Source organism: Oryzias latipes, chromosome 4, assembly GCF_002234675.1.
Source record: "Oryzias latipes chromosome 4, ASM223467v1".
In the NCBI taxonomy this organism is placed as follows: Eukaryota; Metazoa; Chordata; class Actinopteri; order Beloniformes; family Adrianichthyidae; genus Oryzias; species Oryzias latipes.
The window spans coordinates 20,663,773-20,684,714 of record NC_019862.2 but is presented as its reverse complement, the minus strand read 5'-3'; the positions used below and the strand labels follow the sequence as shown (position 1 = coordinate 20,684,714).

The window sequence follows — 20,942 nt, the reverse complement described above, 5'->3', positions numbered from 1 at the left end:
TTGGGACCAAACATATCCAGGTGCAAATCTTCTGAAGTATTGCTTTAATTATATGTCACACTGCATCTAAAATGCCTAAAAGGGTTTATTGCAAGCCTAAGCCCAATAAAAAACTGCCAATCATAATTTCCCTATAAATTAAACAAGAAAAAAGATAACATGTGTGTATATTTTGGTTTAATATTAGAAAAGCTTTTTTCAAATTTTGGGCTGCACAATGTTTAGGTGGCTAGCATTTTGCCCTCACAGTGAAAAGGCCCTGGTGCAAATCTCGGCTGGGTCCTTTATGTGTGGAGTTTGCATGTTCTCCTTGTGCATTGGAGGGTTTTCTCGGGGCACTATGCTTTTCTGCCACAGTCCAAAAAAAACCTTTCATTGTCAATTTTGCAATTTTCTCTTTAAAGTGACTGTGAGTGGGTCTGTGTTTGGCCATGTCACTGGCAAACTGTCCAGGGTGTAACCTGCCTTAACCTAAACACCGAACAGTTGCTGTTCAGTGAAGGCATAAATGTATGCAATTGTATGCCATTTCTAATATTTATTCTTTTTGGGGAGGGGGCTTGGACAAATATTAAGACTTTTCTATATTGATATTGTTAATAAAATATTACTTTACTTCAAGTTATTTATGAACTTTATTAAATTTTATTATTTCTAGTAAAAGTTTAAATATAACTTACTACCTTAAAGATCCAGACTTTAATAATATGGCAACACTAACGTGATGACAGATTTACGGAAAAAACATTTAATTCTAACTGACATCCTGGATCCAACTGGATCCAATTCATTCTTTTCTTATTAATCCTCTTAATTTAAAGTGAGCATTATAAAGGTACATATGTGACTTACATTTATGGAGAAAAAAGGAAAAACAGAAAAGAATAATTAGGCCAGATGTTGACATCAACAAAAAAACTTCCCCAGAACATATAAGAACTGTTCAATTCTTCTCTGATGCAAAATGCAGAAGAAAACTGATCTTGGAAAACTAAATAGAGTCTTTCTTTAACATAAGTATCTATAAAGTGCTAATACGCATAAAACTAATCTTTGTTTTTTCCTTCCCTTTCTTATTGTTGGCAATTACTAAAAAAGTAATTAACCAATGTGTCCAGCACCTTCAGTTTTAGGCTCACTAAATGTGCTTTGTTCCAATTTCTCACCTTCTTTTTGGACTTAAAGACATTGCAGCGGAAAACATTGCTTTGTCCATCCCTGGCGATGTAACTAAAGATCTTCAGATCCTGGGAATCATGGGAAACGTAGAAAATCCTGAAAAAAAAAAAAATTTGATCAGAAATAATCATGAAGGTGGTTTTGGTAACGGCACCTATCATTATTTCTACTATAGTAGAGACAAAAATAAAGACAAAAAGTGAGACAAAAATAAACACCACTAAATGTTACCTTTAATCTATAGGTAACAAATGGAAGTTTAACATAAAAAAGTGAAAAGTTAGAATTTGGTAAGACCAAAGGAAAAACTTCCAACATTTTGCCTCATTTGTGTGAAAGTTTGGGAAGGAAAATGTAGTCACACGCATATTCAATCAAATCAAATCAAATCAGACATCAGTTTTCACACCCCCTCTTCCATCTTAGAGCTGCAGCGTCGCATTTTAGATCTGCAGAATAAGCCGCCTTAAAAATCAAAAGTGATATGATCCACAGAACTTCGGTATTAAATGAAATGCTATGATGACAAAACTATCTTGTGAGTGAAGATATGCAAATAACCAAGTTTCAGACATAAAAGACCAAAAAAAAAGACTTCATGAGAAAGAGATTGTGGAGAAATAAATATCCTGCAGCATAGATAAACAAAAGAAGAAAGAATTATGTGAGAAAAAGTGACAGAAGAAAAAAACAATAAACCTGCAGGAGGGAGAACACTGAATGTGTAATGCTCTTTGCTGGATATTATTCATAAATGAAAATAAAAAATAAAAATTAAAAAACTGCAAGAGATACTGCAAATAAAGATGTGGAGAAAACAAACAAATCATTAAGTTAGGAAATAAAAACAGTTAAAGGTAAAGTCCCATTAGGTGTGTGATATTTGTTCTCTGTATTTGACCCATCCCTGGGGGAGTGGTGAACTGCAGACACAGCCACGCTCCTTAATGCTGAGTGTCAAGCAGAGTCTTTGGTATGAGTCGGATGTGGATTTGAACTCATGACCTTCCAGTCTCGGGGTGGACACTCTTCCACAAGACCATTGAATGCAAAGTTCAATTGTTCAATGTCACGATGACTTAAAACAATAGTAAATTACAAGGATCATTATTGATTTTTTTCTGTTTGTGTAGCACTGTGAAACAACCTTGGTTCTGAACAGGCAGTATATCAATAAACTACATTAATTGGTGAGAAGTGTTTTAGGGGTAACAGAGAGGTTCAGGGTGGAGGTGAGACTGCACCAAGGATCAACATTGAGCTCTTTCTTGATTTGTAGTGATGGACAGACTGACAATTGAAGTTGGAAAGGAATTTCTGTGGACCATGATGTTTGCAGATGATATAGTCATCTGTACCATATTTTCTGCAATATTACGCCCGCTAAAAAGTCTTCATTTTACTGAATAATTACATTATATTGTATTATCTGGAATGCCTTATAAGTGGAATAATTCTAGCTGTTCTAACTGACTTCAAAGTGATTTTGAGATGTACAGAGCGGTCTGTCAAAATGTTAGTCTGTTTCTTTTACAAGTTACAAAAAAGGTTGGGTGTTTTGGTAAATGTGCTAAAGCAGCGAACATGTAGCAGTGACTGTTTTTTTTTTTACATGTTACTAACAAGGTTGAGAGAGTATAGTCACAGACATTTATTTTAGCAGCATCAGTCTGGTTTCTGGTTGAGAGTTACAGGTTTTGTGAATACTGTAACACTGCTAACGTGTAACATGTTAAAAACAAATTCTAGAGATACTTTAAATCCAGTTAATAAAGTCTGAATGACTGACTCTTTTGTCTCACTTAATGTTGGGTGTGCATTATGTTATAGTCGGGTGTGCATTATATATGACATGCATTCAAATCAGACCATTCATTGCTGATGCACCCCATAGTGCAGAAAATACGTGACTAAGCAGGGAGCAGGTGGAGAAACATTAAGGAAGGTGGAGGTTTGCTCTGGAAAACAGAGGAATAAAGTTCAGTTGCAGTTGAAAGAGCAAGTGTGTAAATGAAAGGTTTTGAAGTGGAACAGAGAAGTTACAAGGAGCTCAAGTCAAGAAGGCAGAGGTCTTTAAGTGCTTAAGGTCAGTAGTCCAAGGCAATAGAGAGTGTGGGAAAGAAGTGATGAGGTGTGTGCAAGCAGGTTGGAACTCGTGGAGGAAGGTTTCAGGTGTGATGGAGACAAGAGTGTCAGTAATAATGAAGAGTAGGAATCAGAGGCTCTGAGAAAGGAGGCAGAGCTTGAAGTGGCAGAGCTGAAGATGTTGAGTTTCTCTTTGGGAGTGAAGAGGATGGGCAGGACCAGCAATGAATACATCAATTTTGTGTTTGGGAGATAAATGCAAGAAAGCAGACTGATATAGTTTGGACAGTAATTATGTTAAAGCTTTCATGGAGACCAAGAGGATGACCTAAGAGGAGCTTCATTGATGATGCAGTGAAGGACAATATGAGCTTGATTGATGAGAGTGAAGACATTGCAGGGGATTTTTGCTGTGGTGATTCCTAAATAAAGCATGCAACAGACTGATTCAATCACTTTTTGTCAGGGGCCAGTCAGTGCCTTTTTCCCCACTATACTGTTTGGTCCACCTAACAGTTTACTTTGACAGATGTGAAGGTTTACCTGAACTGTGCAAAATACAGATTACAGAAGAAATACACCCCCCACCCCCCAAAGTAAAAAATAAACAATTGTTGAAGTATGTTAATGAACAAAGTTGCTGACTAAAGTTGCTGTGTAATGATGTGTCCCATTATAAGTAGCTTGCACAGCATTTCTTTCCTTCATCATCTTTCCAGCAAAGCATCTTCTTTATTAGCTTTTTTCAGTTCCTTTATTGTTAGGTTGCTGCCTAACAGATGGCAGAAAAAGGAGAAACAGATCGGCAACATCTGGGATGGTAAGCATGTTGGAGTAGGACTACATTTAAAAGTTGACTCCAATCTAACAACCACAAGAAGTGTGTCACTGTGTCATCAGTACCTTGAAATCACAGTGGTGTATGTAAGACCACATATTTCACTCTGAACATCTTTGTTATCAGACAATTATTGTCATTACAGGAGAGTTTACACAACATGCTTGGTGTAATTTATCAAACTAAGATGATGTTCAACAAGGCAAAAGTCAGACATGAAAGGTAGATTACGTATTAGTTCTGATCCCTCCTGTTTTTGCACGTTTGTTTGGTGATGATTAGAGAACTCCATAGCATTTTCAGTGCTTGTCCTTGTGCTTGACTGTCCTCTGAAAGCCTAAGGTCTTAAGCTATGTCATGGCGAATGCAATTATTGCATCAGGAACGTCCAGTTTCAATGTTAAATCAATGTACAGAAGCAAGCAGAGGTCCTGTGGCGCCTTTTAAGTGTTGGCTGCGACGTGGCGGTCTGGCAGCAGTGCAGTCTCAGGTGTCACAGCTTGTTTTGGGTGTTGCAGTGTTTTTAGAGTTCAAATATCTGAACTTTGGCAATGAAGACGCGCCACATCAATCAATCAGAGACTCAGATTTGGCCCATGGCGTGTTGACATGATCAGCGGGTGGAGTCCAAAACAGAGGAGAATCTGATCATTCTCTTCCTGAGCTTTATGATATTTTTCTTATTTGCATCAGGACCATTCTATAAAGGTAATTTAATGTTATTGTTATTATTATTTTATCCTCTGACTATTGCAGGGCAGCAAGTCTTCAAACTGGGTCACAGAGAAACAGAGGTACAGCTGAAAGTGGCTGTCATTCAGACGCAGCTCCTGCAGTAGATGGTGAAGCTCACTGTACTGGGAGAGGATCTGAATGATTTAATGAACCCCTATTGGGAAAGCGATCCCAATGGTTTTTAATTATGATTAAGTCATTTTTAGGCAAAATCAAAAAAACTGAGCCCTTTTCAGGGACAAAGTTTTTGCAGAGTGGCAGGAGTTCATCAGAAATGCCCATCTAAGTTCTAGGTGGGAGTAAGTCTCTACCAATTTCCCATCATGCCTTTGATAACATACTCTCACACTAGCTTATAGCTCCTGACAACCCCAAGCTAACTTTAGCAGTGCAGAAAAAAAAGCAAGCAATGTTGAAGCTATCCAGCTGTGCAGTTTTAAGCCAGATGCTAGCTCAGACAAAGAAAACATTGATAATGCATCTATCTGTCTGCAAGTGAATGCCTCATAATGGAGGGGAGCAGAGACTTTGGCCTGCTTAGAACTTTATCTAATGGCATGTTTTCATCTGCTCCTGATAATGATTCAAATACAAAAAAATACTCAGAAACACAGCTTAAATCTTAGATTATTATTGTACGTTTGTCCTTCATCAAGAGAAGAACACATTAAAAAAAGAGCAAAAACACACATTTTAATGCAGTGGGTCTTTGAGTGGTAAACTGCTAAAAAATGTCTTTAAGTGTCCCATAACGTTTGAAGTTCTTTCAAATGGCATACATATTTCAACTTGAAGTATTTTTGAATAAAACAGAGATAGGCACAGGGATGCAAACTATGTTACTATTGATACACACATTTTTTTAATCACCAAATACAAGATAATATTTAAGTACTTTGGATGTCCTAAGAAGACAAAAGACTGGACGTTTCTGCTTCACATGTAATAAATGTTTACTGTATGTAAAGTAAAGGAATGTTTGTTCGTCCTGCTGTACTGTGATGTCTGAAATGTAGACCACTTCAAAACTATGAGCAGTAACTTCTATGCTCTCCGTTTGACACAGTTTCTGGCAAGATCTCAGATGGTTTCAACAGAAGAAGAGATCAACTTTGCAGCATTATTAAATTCAAAAAATTACAGTGTAAGCACCTCCTGCCAATGATGCAGCAAAGCTGTCTGCAGGGGATGAAGTTGGAGGAGCAGGGAGCCAATCAGGCTCAGGCAAGCTGTGCCGCTTCTGCTGTTAAATTCAACTGTTTACGATAGAATTTCTTTCTAAGTACCAGGAAGAAAATAGGGTTTGCTGTTTGAGTTCATCCTGTTTTTATGTCACTGGGGTGCTGTACAAAGTTGATACATGAGTCTCTTGCTTCATCTTTCTTTCCTAGTGGATATACAGCCATTTAATCTGTGATGCAATGATCTTTGATATATATGCAGTAACAAACAAGATGCAACGTGAGCACTCCGGCCATTCAGCCCATTACATGTAAAAAGAAATGAAAGAGCTGCTGTTTGTAATCCTAAATTATTGTGGTACATTTTAACATAAAAAATACTCTTTTTATTTTTACATAACACGAAATGTACATTGTCTTAAAAAAATGGATCTTGTGTTTAAATGTTGCATACAAGGCTATGTCAAGAAAACCTTGTGATGACAAATATCACAAGTCTGATAGTAATTCATTTACATCTTATCAAGTGGTGGCAAATACAGATACAACTTTCCAGATCACTCAGAAAACAAAAAGCTGCTTATCAACCCTTTTCACTTCTTGAAAAGCTTAATGTTTAGGTTTAGGTTTAAATGTTTTATGCCTCGTCATGTTATTGGATTTTCAGCACTATTCTTTTAATGTGCGTATTTTTCCTTACATAAGTACATCCATCCATCCATCCATCCTACTTGAAAACTTCTAAAGCAGTTTGCAGTGCAGACACAAACACATTAAAAACTATCAGGAAAAAAAGCAGACTAATAATCATCTTATTGAAGAGCATTGAGGCGTGCAAATGGGTTTTATAACAATCCAATGATACAACAAAAATAAATAAGTTAATGGAAAAAAATAGCAATAATATTTCTAGATGTCCGACTAAGAATAGAAGAATTACAGTTCGAAAGCATGTCAGAAATTTGACACCAAGGATTTGAACACTCATGAAATTGGGAGCAACTGAAAACATGTGGGACTGCCACCTAATGAGGGCAGGAAAACAGTTCTGCACATGTTTATATCAACAAATAGAGGCCGAGCAGGGTCGCGCCCATTAGACAGTGTAATTAACTTCAGGAGAACCAACCTCTCCCTTCCGGCTGCATTTTTTCCAATGTGTCTTTCCTGTCACATGCCTTTGCTCCAATCCCAAGCTCTGGGTCACTATCATGAAAATAATATGTTTTTTTTTCATCTGAAGTTGGGAATGTAATCTGCAGAGTGGACAATCTTCAGACAGCCAGACTAGAAACACTCAGCAGACAGGGAGTCAAAGTGAGTTTAGCCGACTGGTTTAGCTGACAAATCCCAGATCGGTCCCGAGATGACGGCTCACATGCATCTTTATATGCCATCTCTAAAAAGCTGTCAAGCCTGCAGGTGAAGAAGCATCACATAAAGTATTAAAATAAAATAAACATGTCTCACACAGGCCCTGGTTAGGAGGAGAATAAATCAGAGTTCAAGCAGCAGATATTTTAGATTCCTGTTGGTCTTTTCTGATTTATCCAATAGCCCATGCACTCCTTTAGCCCTCTGAACATGAAAAGCTCCCGTTTTCAGAGTAAAGCGTTAGTCACGACTGTCATTATAGCAAGATGCAGGCTGTCTGGGGGCGAAAAAATGGGCAAACCTGTACGGGGCACACAGGTGGTTTGCATGAAACTCACTGTTAGCTCACCCAACGACTGCTAGGTGAGCATGTAGAGCCAAAATGTTCATGCAAATGTATTCTTCTGTGGACATGCTGCGGGTGACGAGTTGTAGCCGACACTAATACAATACTAAGAAAAAGTGAGAACGAAGTGGGTGAAGTAGGCGAGTCGCACGGATGTCTTCTCCCCAAAACCCTGCAGACTGTGCACTGGGCCCATGAGTGGACAGAACTCACCAAAGATTTGATAATGGCATAAAAAGCACCTCTAGACATAGTCACTGATACGTCATGAGTGTGGGTAACTTTCATTGCTTCCTGAATGCTTCACAATACATTTACCCCCATCTAGGTGCATGAGACTGATCCTTAAACAACACAACACAAACCCTGTGGGCCAACTAGACAAATGTCATCAGACTGAAAGGAAAGAAAGCTACAGCAGTTGTTGAAGGTAATAGGGTCAAAAATGACGCATAAGTTTTTCCTCATGTCTGAAATTCTGTCACTAAGCCTATCAATTATCGATATCATTATTTTTTGAAGACAGTTAAGATGATTTTATAGCAGTGAGACAAAAAAGATGTGAAAAAGACTAAAAAGGATGTGCTCATTTTAAGACGATGATTAGCTTTTAAAAAAAAATACGCCTTTGAAGACAAATAACACGAATATAAACAAGACAAAAAAAAAAAAAAACTATTTCTTTTGTTTTTTCTTAGATAGATAATTTAAATGTACCCATACTACAGTTTAGGGCTGCACGATATGAGGAAAACTCGCGATATGCGATATTGGTAATTAATATTGCGATAACGATATAAATTGCGGTATATAAACAAATAGCAAAAAAAAAAAAAAACGTCATTTCCATTTCACTGCAACAGTTTAAAAATTATACTCCAAATGACCCTTGTCGACATAGGAGGCAAACACCAAACATAAAAAGGCTCATCTGATTGATCAAAAACGTAAACGGGTCCTTGTGATTGGTTAAATGCATAAAGGGATTTATTTCATTTGTTCAATATTTCAAGCTGCCATGAGTTTGTTTTAGCACATTTAAGGTAATCATTTATTGCGATTTTTGCCGTCTTTTGCGGTATGCATATTGCACAGCTTGATTTCGCGATAACGATAAATTTGCGGTATATTGTGCAGGCCTACTACAGTTACTCATATTTTATATGAACTTAAATTCAACTTCTAAAATAAAACATGCCAATCTTAAATGGACTCTCTCAGTAAAAGTATTGAGATTATAACTTTCCGTTTAATTTTGAAACAAAGGACAAAGACAAATGATCAAAGTGTTTGGCTTTGATCTACACCGTGTCAAAGCTTTCATGTTTTTTTCAAACCATCTTTTGTTTTTTTCAAGAGAACAGGAATAAATAAATTATACATCAGCTAAGAATCACTGACAAAAATTCAGCAGGAATACAAAACAAAAGATGACAGGTTTAAAGTGTCACTAATACATCCGATTGTAAGTCATTCACGATTTATGTTTGCCGGTGTTTTGACGAAAGTAATTCAGTCAATTTCGGTCCAAATTTTAAGACGGCAACTATTGTGACAGTTGTGACTAACACAACTGTCAAAGTAGATGAAGCAAATGATCTAGAACAGAGGTCCTCAAATCCAGGCCCCGAGGGCCGGTGTCCTGCTGGTTTTCCGGAAATACTGCCTTATTTGCTGCTAATAACCTTGATCAAGTGTATTTAAACAATAAAGAGCCTCAATAGCAATTTGGAAAACAAGTAGAACACCGGGCCTCAAGGACTGGATTTGGGGACCCCTGATCTGACCCTGACTTTAGTTTGAGATTGAAAAACAGAGATTTGAGTAGTTCAACCTTTATATTGAAAATATTTGCAATATATTTGAAAATATCTGTTTTTTTTTGGTGTTTTTTTGTAAAACGTTATTCTAGAGGTGCTCACGGACAGTGAAAAGAATACAACCATCAAATCAAGACAAAAACATTTAAACAGCATTTTTTAACAAAACATTGTTGAAGCCTAGTCTGTCTCTGCAGCGCCATTTCGTCTTACCTCTTTCACAGGGCACGCATTTCATCTCTAATCAGTTTCTAAGACCATCTCTGGTTGTGGATCGGAAATGGAACTTGATATTACACTGGTGCAAAATGGACCTTTCATAGTAGAGAGCATAGTAAAGAGGCAGAAAAGGATAGAATGGCGCCAAGAAGAGGTTAATTCAGCTGTACAGTTATCAAAAACACTTGAAACAAGTAAGTCAGAGATTGGCATACTTGGTAAACGTGAGAAAAATGATTTATAGGCCAGAGTGGGGCTGTGATTGAGAAAATGCAGGGCTCGACATAGCCATTTGTCCGCTGGCCCGGTCCTGTTTTTCGAGCAGTGCGGACCACAAGACTTTACTTTTCACTTGTCCGCTCGGGCCACTAAAATATCTAACGGTTTATATATTCTTCACCTTTTTCAATAAAGTAAATTTTGCGAAAACGTGTACATTTACCTCGTCTTCATAATTTAGTTTTTCTGCTAGTCCTGTGTTCAGACTTCAAGGGTTTCTATGGGAAACCTTTGATCACTTCTCCTTCTCTCCCGCCTGCGCGCGCGCGGCTTTCACTGCCGAGCACCACGCGGCACGCGCTCACTACTTTTTTTTTTTCAAACTTTATTGAATGTAACAATTCAATACAAAACAATGTTAAACAGCAACAACGAAGGCACAAGCCAGTGGGTTATTATTACATTTGATTATAAATCCGACACCGTCACTGAAGAGAGACTGAAGCATGTCAGAGATGTGGAAGACATGGCAGGAATAGAAAGGAATATGTTAGATGGAGTAATGGGTATAATTAGTAGTATGGACAGCAAGATATTTAATGAATGCATTGAAGATGAAACTGTATCCACTAAGCTTTAAGCTGAATGTCAAAGAATCAAAGGCAACTCCAAATACCTGAATCTCAGACTCAAATGCAGTAGAATGTTAAACTACTTAATTTTGTTTTTCTTTACAACGCTGTAAGCAGTAAGTATTTCTAGTTAGCTGAATGATCTCAGTTAGACCTGCACAATATGAGGAAAACTCGCGATATGCGATATCAGAGATTAAAATTGCGATAACGATATAATTTGCGGTATATAAACAAACAGTAAAATAACCAAATAACCATTCCCAGTTTAAAAATTATACTCCAAATGACCCACGTTGACATAGGTTACAAACATCTAACATAACAGGGCTCCATCTGATTGGTCAACAATGTGAAGGCGTCCATCAGATTGGTCAAATGCATTAAAGGATTTATTTGATTCGTTAAATGGTTCAAGCTGCCATTAGATTGTTTTAACACATTTAAGGTTTATGATTTATTGCGATATTTGCCGTTAGAAGCACCATGAAAACTTCTGAACTAGTGTTACCTACTACACTGCAGCGCTCTCTTCAAAACATCTGAAACAGACTAGAGCAGATTTAAGTTTGATATGCTCTATTTTCAGTCATTGAAAAGTGTAGAAATAAGTGATGTCACCAGAATGCACCAAATTGCACCATATTAAAAGTTTCCGGGGGGGCATGCCCCCGGACCCCCCTAAAGTTGCAAGCACCTGCGGAGCGGCGGGTCCCGCTATGCGCGGTGTCGGGCCAGTAACTTTCAGGCAGGGCCAGTAACTTTCAAAAACTACTGGCCCTGTGGGCCAGTGCAAATTTCTGGGCTATGTCAACCCCTGAAATGTGAATGTTTATGAACAGAGAAGGGGATGGAAAAACCTCAAAGATGAGCAAAATAAAACATGACATATTTAAAAAATTTATATTTAAAAGTTTGGTGATTTTAACATGTTCCTTTTTCTCATGATGGAGGACATGCATAAAGAAAATTGAGTTCAAAACTGTTTTTCCTGAGTAAATCTTTATTAAAATCTTTGTGATTCAGGATGAGACAAAGAAATGCTGCTAGAAAAAGCTTGTAGTTGTGACGTAGAAGTTACTATTGGTGGGCCGCAAGCTCTCTGCTTGCTCCATTCTGACGCATTCACTTGTAAATGACTAGATTCATGAACGTCTTTGTTTTCCTCATCTTAGCTGACATCTGGCTCAAAACTGCGAGTGGATTGCTCCAATTCTGTTGCATCGTTAGGTTACGGATTGTGAGGGCTTTAAGCTGGTGGGAGAGCATGTAAACTGATGGATGACGGAAAGTAGGAAGGGGCTTACTCTGCGCCAATGGTCCCCCACATAACTAAGAGGCAAACCTCTAATGAACTACTGCCGCTCTGCAGAAACTATGTCCTAGATAACGACACAGGTTTGTTGATTTTGGCTAGAAATAGCATAATCATATTAAAAGACCACTAGGAATGCTTTAAAAATAGATTGAAACATGATTGGACTGGGACTTTAACTTTTGCAATCCAGGAATTGGGACAAAAATTTAGCAGACCGATATCATGAAACGCTATGGTCTCATCCACACATCTACATGAGCAATCTAAAGGAGAAGGCTGGGCAATCAGTAAGCAAGCAAACAAGCCAGCTCCTCTCTCTGACATTTATTTGTTCCGTGACGAGCAGTATACTGCAGTTTTAAATAATGATACTTAATGATCACACTTAGCTAATCCTGTTAATAAGGCCTCCTTGTTGACGGACCGAGTCAGCCTGCATGGGGCTGTGATGCGATGTTTGAGTAATGAAAAGGGCTTGCAGAAAGCCTCATTCATTTTTCCTTTAATAAATTGCTGCTTCTGAAACCTGGATGCCATAAATCAAACGCTAAGAGGGAAACGCAACACTCACACACACATCGCTGACAATCACACATTTAGGCTGGATCGATACGACAACAGGCCTGTGCCAGATCTGGTTCAGATGTCTGTATCATCCTGTTGTAGGATGAGCATCATGTTCAGGAATTAAATCCAAATACATCTGTATCGAATAGCATTTCTCCATTTACCATCCAGTTAATGGAAATCTCTAAAAGCCTCAGAAGTGGCTTCTGTAAGATGAAACGTCCATGAAAGCACTGCCAGGAGTCACCAGGTAAACTCTGTGATAAAATGTCACTGGCTGTGATTTTGAGGAAGCTTTTCAGACTAGAAGGGGAAAAAAAGATGCTCTCATAGGATCAGACAGCATCAAGAAGCTTGAAAAGTATAGTGATGTGTTGCACTTACCATGAATTACAAGGCTGAGCTGTAATGAGCTCGATCTCATTAGCTCCGTCTGAAGGAGCATTCTGGTGGCAGAGATGACATCTATTGTTTTGTAATTACAGCATGTTCTGCCTTATAGGCTAATTGCCAATATGCAATGTGACAGGGTCAAGAGATGCAGCCTCCTCATTTTGAGTCAAATGCTGGCTGGCACACGTATTATTATGGCCTGTTAAATGAATCCACACAAATGGCATTTTATAGCTGCATTAAACATATACTTTATAGAGGATCTGATAGAAACAGCTCATATCACCTTGATAGACAAAGTACTAAACAACCTGAGTGAACAAGATCAGCTTTAAATGCAAATTGCATGCTGCAATGATAAAACATGGAGACCTTGTATAGCTCAAGTATATTTTATGCCATCACCATGAAAGGAAAGTCATCTTACGTAAAAGTGAAGCATATTAGACTTAAAAAAAAACACCTTGACTCACCAGAACCATAAAATGTTTGTGATCAGCTTTCATTGGTTGAGTGCCTGCACTTATGAACCCGTTATCAGTGCTTAACCGTTAGTGACTATACAGTTTTCCATAATCACAATTATACTTCCACTTCCTCATCATTGTAGTTTACATAGTACAGGATAAACAAAACCCCTCTCCCTTATACACCACAAGGGTGGCCCTGTTCTTGCATTTGCATTTTTCTTTTTTGGAAACACACAAGATAACACAACATAATGAACTTCTGGAAATGGTTTTTATTTTTAAAAATGTATTTTATATGGAATGATGGGAAAAAATGCGACAAGAGGTTCTAGGGGCAAACAGAAGTTTGGTCCCAAACTGTCATACTTTGTGAATGAAATGGGAAATTCTTTGTCAGAATAATACAGCTTTCTTTCAATTAGGGTATTTAATGATCTTTTTTTTTGCTAGCATATTTACCACTGAAAAAACATAATAGTCTACAAAAAATTGGCATATATTGGTGAACTATTTTGACTCCACTGGTAGGAGCAGAAACAGATCAGCACTAACCAAAGATTTAAATAACACTAATTTTCACTTCAATTAAATTCATGTTTATTCATATGGCGCCTTAACATGACCACAATCAAACAAGGTGCCACACATTAAAAGCTCAAAGATAAAAAAAAACTAAAAGGTTAAAATACTTTGAAGTAAAATAGTATAAAATTTGTGAGATGTTAAAATAATAAACATTGACAAACGTAAACACAGAATAAAGAACTGTTTTTGCTTTTACTTTTGTCATTGTTTCCTATTTTTTTAATATCTCACTTATTATATACTATATTACTTCAAATTAAAACAGTCGTTCCCCTCTGAGCTGCCGCTTGGACCTTGGTAACTCCAGGAGAAGCTGCTCAACTAACCTGAGGTACCATGTTGGGGTGTTGTCACAAAACAGGCAGACGTTTGGTTCCAATTGCAGCAGGTTTATTAGCTCAGCTAAAAGTGCACTAAACTAAATTAGGGTCAGGCAGGCAGGGGTCAATAACGACCATGGGAGCATCAGTATAGAAACAGGAGTAGTTGGAGTCAGAAACAGGGTCAGGAGACAGAAGATCAGGTCCAAATATCACACTCGGTAATGCAGGCTGAGTGGCACAAACAATACTTCGCACTGAGTGAGGCTCAGTGAAGTGCTTACATATACTGTAAGTGACTGGAAATGAAAGTCAGGTATGTGGCATCCAGAAACTGTGCGCTGGGGTTGCTGGGAGATGAAGTGCATTCAGGACTCTGGAGACTGTTCCCGCCAGTGACCAGAGGGGGAGACAGAGTTCTGACTTCTGACAGGTGTAGGGAGGGAGAAGGTCAGAGAGGTGAAGCGGTAAAAGATTATTTAAAAATTTAAAAACAAATAAAAATAATCTGAAATTTACTCTCAAATTCTTAGGCTTCCAGTGAAGGGCAGCCAGCATTTACTAGAAACGCCATGCTTATATAACTAAATATGAACGCTAACCAGATAGAAAAAGGCTTAAAATAGTTAATCTGGCTAGTTCCATTAGTTCTCTGACACTGGTATTGATAAGCATCAGCACCTCCAAATAATACAGTATTTACTTATTGAATTTCCTTTATTTAAATCATTTGTGATCTATTTGATTTACTTCTCCATTTTTGTCCACAAATTTTACCCTTTAAGTGAACTGCACCAAGTTTCATTTGCAGAACCATTGTCTATTGGTCTGTACAGTAAAAATGCCAATCTTTCATTTTCTTACTGCTAAATTTAATGTTACAAAACCCATTTTAAAAAAAATGACAAGGAGCAGTTAGGTGTAATATTTTCTGAACCAAACCTGGTAAAGCTGATCTTAATAAAACGACTAAATGTTCAAAAAGGTCAAAAAGGCACACATCCATCACCTCAAACACAAAATCCTGCATGTGATACAGGTAATAAAAGTTTGTTCCTAACAACATTGTCTTTAATATTTAATTCAAGCAGAATAATATGATGAAAACAAAATGGAAATACATTTACTGGTGTTTTTATTTCTATTGTGAAACAAGGCTGGTACGCTTTGATATGAACAGCAACTGGCATCCTTGCGGAACAAGCCAGTAATTTACTTGCTGAGCTGACCTGGTTCTAGTTACTTTCATTTTCAATCCAGCATCAAACATAAAATCAAAATGTCGCCCCTTGGCACAAAGTAAAGAAATATCCAAGGGTGCCTAAATCTAATGTGAACAACGCAACTCACAGAATTACACACACACACACACAAACAAAACACTTTGAGGAGTCAACTTCCAATCTCTGACAGATTATTACAAAACAGTTTTGCCGTTTCTGAGGCGCAGACACGTTTTATTACTGGTGTCAAAAAGACATCATGAAGATGGACAAACTCATTTTCCGATGAGCTGGTTTATCTGCTTCTAATAACTTGACTGCCAGCTTAAAACATAATGTGCACTGATGCTGCTACTCTAAACCGATTTTTCTTTTTGGCAATCATACTGAAAATATATACTTTATTGGCTTTTCATAATCCTTTTCATCATGACTCAGAAATAAAGTAACAAAATAAGCAATGCTTAAATAACCAACACACGACAGAAAGTCACGATCAATGAGTCAGACTTGACATTAAATATTCAATATTTCCAATAACTCAGTAAAATATTTACTGCATGTAACAAAATATGGAGCTGTTGTCAAGGAAAGATGAACACAATTAGGGACTGACAGTCCTTCAGGTTTCCTTTGAAGCACTGATTAATTTCAGCTCTACTTCAAACATTTCAACTTTTCAAAAACCAGCATCACCTTGAACAAGCAGGTTGCACAAATACTTCTGTCAGAACTGTAATACAACGCTAAACTCTGGCAATACAACAGCCTCGTCCCAAAATGTTCCTAAGAAAGAAAAAAAATGGACAAAATTGATATTGACTGGACTTTTTTTTTTTATTAAAAATGAAGAGTTAGTGTAGAAATGTACAGGTGCCCTATCAGAGAAATGGATGTGTCAGCTTAAACTAAGCCTGCACACACAAACACAAAAGCACCCTGGGAATTTGATTGCACAGAGTTGGCAAATCTGACAACAGATTTAATCACCCAGCAGAAAGTCAATTTTCTGTCCTGCTTTTTAAAGTCAAGCACTGAAGTTATTAACTCCACCTCACTTTTATCCTCTATGCATTATTTACTAAACTGGCCAGTACCAGTTTCTTTGTTTACGTAAAAAACCTTTTTATTCTACGTGAAACAACATTTCTGAGTTGTTATCTGTTAGCGTATAATAAACTGAGCACGGAAAAGATGAAAGAAATAAAACTTTTTTTTTTAAAACCTATACTTGTCAAAACTATTTCCCTCATAAGCAAAAACCTTGAAATGAATGAAAAAAGGTAAAAGGTTTAGTTGAAACAGGCATTTTAGTGGTCTAAAAGAGCAGCAGTTTTGGATTTCATGTCATCAGATTCATGTGAATGACAAAAAGAAACATATTACAGGTCTGTCACCCAAAATGACTTCTACGATCACGATCATTTTTCGTGTAGGTTGATACATAGAATAACAGTATTGACTCGTGCTTTTAAAAGAAACAGGTTAACATATTTATTTTTAAGAAATTGTATAGTGATATTATAATTGCTGTAAGAAGGGTAGCAACGGAGGTTTTACATGATCTGACCCATGATACAGTTTACATAATCACAAAAAAGTTCAAACTAAAGAAATCAAGAAACTATGCATCACTTTTCTAAATTCTATAGTGTGACTGCTACCATATTTTTCAGACTATAAGTCGCAGGTGCCAAAAAAAAAAGCAATATAAAGAAGTAAATATCGTATATAAGTAGCACTTTTGGGAGAGATTTATTAAGCAAAAATTGGGAAGAAGAATGGATATTTCATCTAGAAAGGAAAAATCATAATAATGGAATAGATAACTATAATAGACTAAATATATGCACTTTACTACCGTTACCATATGTTGCTTCATGAAACGTAGGAGGAATTGAATAAGTGTCTGGTATATTAGCGCAACATTTAAACAGTTATTAACTACAACTAAAGAACATGCTAAAAAGTCAACTAAACTCTCCATGTCACTATGAAACACTAAATTTATTAAATACTTCATCACCTGTGTTGCTTTTGAAAAATTCTGCCGATTAAGACTGAACGGGGCTTCTTTTTCTGCGTTAATGTCAGTAGCAAAAACTAAAACACAAACCTAAAGGGCATTCTAGCAAATGTTATTGTAATAAAAAAACAAATGAGCGTATTTGTTTTATTAATTTTTAATAACACGAAAGTTGTACCTGAGTATAAGTAGCACCCCCCGCCAAACTATGCAAAAAAATAATAGAAAAACGCAACTTCTATTCTGAAAACGATGGCAACTGTGTAAATAATAATTCATCAACGTAGTCAACTAATTTGAGGCACAAAAAGTTGCACTTTTATGACAAACTTACAATTTCCTGCACTCTTACTGGCCTCTTGTCGGCATCACAACTTTGGGGTGGTGCATGGCTTTAACTGCCTGTGAATTATTTGCCTGCACAATTTTTTTTTTTTTTTAATTAAGATGAATTTACTCAGTTTTGGGGTTTTAAGGTTTGAGTAAAAGCCTCATGACAAACCAAAAAAATAAGACTTCATTTTTACAAGCACTTTAGTGAATAGTTTTTTTGTTTTTTTTTACTCCCAAAATATGACTGTGTTTAACTGCAGCAACGAACTTTTCTAAAGAATTTTTGTTCTTTGTTGCACTTTTAATTACAAACCTTGAATGCACAAAAACATGTAGAACTTTCTGGAATTTCATCAACCATAAACTGGATTCTAAAATGTTATTCTTTTTCTGTCTCAACAGTGTCACACAAGAATAAAATGAAGATATAACGCTACATTTTAATTTATTTTGCTAAACAAAACCAATGTTTGTTTTATTTAAGGGTGAAAACCTTTTTAATATATGTTAAATGAACAAAAGTGATTGATGACCTGCAAAGTGATTAAATAATAATATTTGCATTACTTCTTGCCAAGCAGAGTAATGTAATCCTTTTTTATGCTGTAATTCTAAATGCAGTAATTATAAGTTTGCATAATTTAGTGTAATACAAATTAAGTCATTTATTTAGGTATATCTTTGAAATAGACATGTTTTACTTTCAAGCGAAGGGAATTTGCAAATGGCTGTAAGAGGGATGCCTAAAAAGCTTCTCAGTTTTAAGGGGGAAATAAATAGTTAATGTAGGTGAAATAAAAACTATTTCAGAGGATTTAGTATTGACGCTTTTGGCAAGCAAGAAAAGCAAATCTACAAATTCCAAATATAGAAACTAGCTGAAATTAACTTTCTTGATAAACAAGGACCTTCTCCACAGAATATTAAGCGCCGGCTGCATCTAGCAAGGTCACCGAACAGATTCAAAACATGGGAGGCGTTTAATCGATACAACACCAGATGAAGGCACACACAGGTTTCCTCTTTTTGTCTGATTTTTAACAGAGTAACAAAGGTGAGAGGAGAAGAAAGAGGAGGCGTGGAATGGAAGCAAAAGTAATAAAACGGCGCTCAGTCTGCCAATGTCCAAATGAAAGAAAAGTTATGAATGTTTAAGGTGATGCGCCGTACATACAGAAGAGGACAATAACCACTGATGCTTCAATAACATCCACTGATATTGGGTCATAGACAGCTTTAACCACACAAATAAACAGTTCTTAGGCTTTTTTTCTGACTATTAATCAGGATTTGAGAGGAAAATGCTGATTTCTTTTCTTCTCACCCATTCAACTACCAGAAACAGCTCCAGAAGAAAGAGGGAAAAAATAAAAGAGATTAAAAAAGAAGTGTGTAATAAGCTAAGCAAAAAGATCTGCTCAAACATTACGGAGGACTACCCTCTCTAATTTTACATAAATGTTTGAGTGCGTGCATAGCTATACAGCCCTTTATGTAAACCTTTATTTACTTTTACGAGGATAACTGGAGTGATCAGATATCCCCAAATCCCCTTTGGAAATGAAATTATTAGGAAATCCTTCCACTTGTTTGTTTAATATGGAAACACAATGGCGCTGAGAGTCATAGCATTAGCTTTGCTAATGCACGGACCAATGTATTCGCTAAATTAACAGAAAATTGCTGTTGCCCCTCACTTGAACTCCAGAAGGGGAGAAGTGCAGTTGACTTATAGATTCAAAATGCTACCATGTATCAAAGACGACTCTCAGTCATCAAGGTGATGTCAACTTTAAGTTGAGTCACTTATTGTCCGAAGAGAGAACAATTAGTCCAGATATCATGACTCAACTTCAAGACGATGCTACAGTTGGTTTCACGTGTCAGTTGTGTGACTTTCATTTAAAACGTTTTTTTTTAGTAATACCGAGTTCTAAGACTATAAAATACATTAGAAAGAAAAAACAAACAAGACAGAAAGTATCAGCTTTTCAGGGAGAAACAAACTTGTATTAGTCACATTTCTTATTTTCCAATAACTTATCGGTTTAGGGGTATCGCACGATGTTTCCGTAGTCATTTAAAATTCAGAGAATGATCCAACATTTAGGTTTGAAACAACAATGAAGTTTAGCCTCAAACAAATAAGTAGCTTCTACAAATTACATCCAGTTGCCTGGAAAGCATAATCTTTGTAGGAGTAAAAAACATTCTTACATGAGCTTCTATCTTTTTGTTCAGCTGTTGGACAAGACATGACGAAAAACAAGAAAATAAAAATGTCAGTAAGGGCATGAAATCTAATGACACACTAATCATTTTAAATTAGCAGACAATTTTTTTTGTTGACATTTTACAAATGATAAAGCCCGATGCTTGAATTTAAACGACTAAATAAAATAAGAAAAAAATAGACTTTAAGAAGAAAATAGCATTTTAACAATTTGTTTACTTAAAAAAAAAACACTAAATATGATCAACATTGCTTACAAGCCATCCTCCCATGTTTTCTGGGGCGCACATTAACAACATTTAATGGTCAGTTCAGAAACAACAACAGGCATGTAAAACTAATGTGCTATTGCTATGCAGCCAAACAAATGTCGTTTCAAACTCCAGTCAGGGTCTTCACTCAAAGACAAACCAAAAGCTTTAAAATGAATTACATTGTTCTTTTTGGGTTAAAGTAGCCTATATTGAATCCAGCAACAAACAATCACTTTAGAAGTTTTTCAGTTAAAATTTGAACAGGTGAAGATAGCTCATATGAAAAAATAATGCATGACGTCTCTACAGCAGCCTTGAATTAGTGTCATGTTAAAGTTTTCCCTCACAAGGTTTTTTTCCCCCCACAATGTTTATGAGTTTGGGAGACAAGAGGGGAAGGCCATCTCAGGGATGGAGCTGCAGTTTTCTGCCTGGACTGTCAGCAGTCTAGTCTGGATTATGTTGCTTTCAGTGCTTTGATGAGGGCCAGAGTTGTAATAATGCAGAGAAGCACTGAGCCCTCATGATCTGAAAAGAAACCATTGTCATTTTGAATATCACAAAATTAAAAACAGATATAAAACCATTTAAT

The 20,942-nt window shown here is 36.7% G+C and overlaps 1 protein-coding gene across 2 annotated transcripts in view; it reads right to left on the bottom strand.

The window, feature by feature from the left end:
* Window positions 1–20,942, bottom strand: part of LOC101163480 (carboxyl-terminal PDZ ligand of neuronal nitric oxide synthase protein) — a 172,713-nt gene that overhangs the window by 77,330 nt on the left and 74,441 nt on the right. For both annotated transcript variants that reach the window (XM_023954384.1, XM_023954385.1), the window contains exon 5: window positions 1,167–1,275. In XM_023954384.1, coding sequence (XP_023810152.1) covers window positions 1,167–1,275 — 109 coding nt within the window. The remainder of the gene's footprint in view (window positions 1–1,166; window positions 1,276–20,942) is intronic.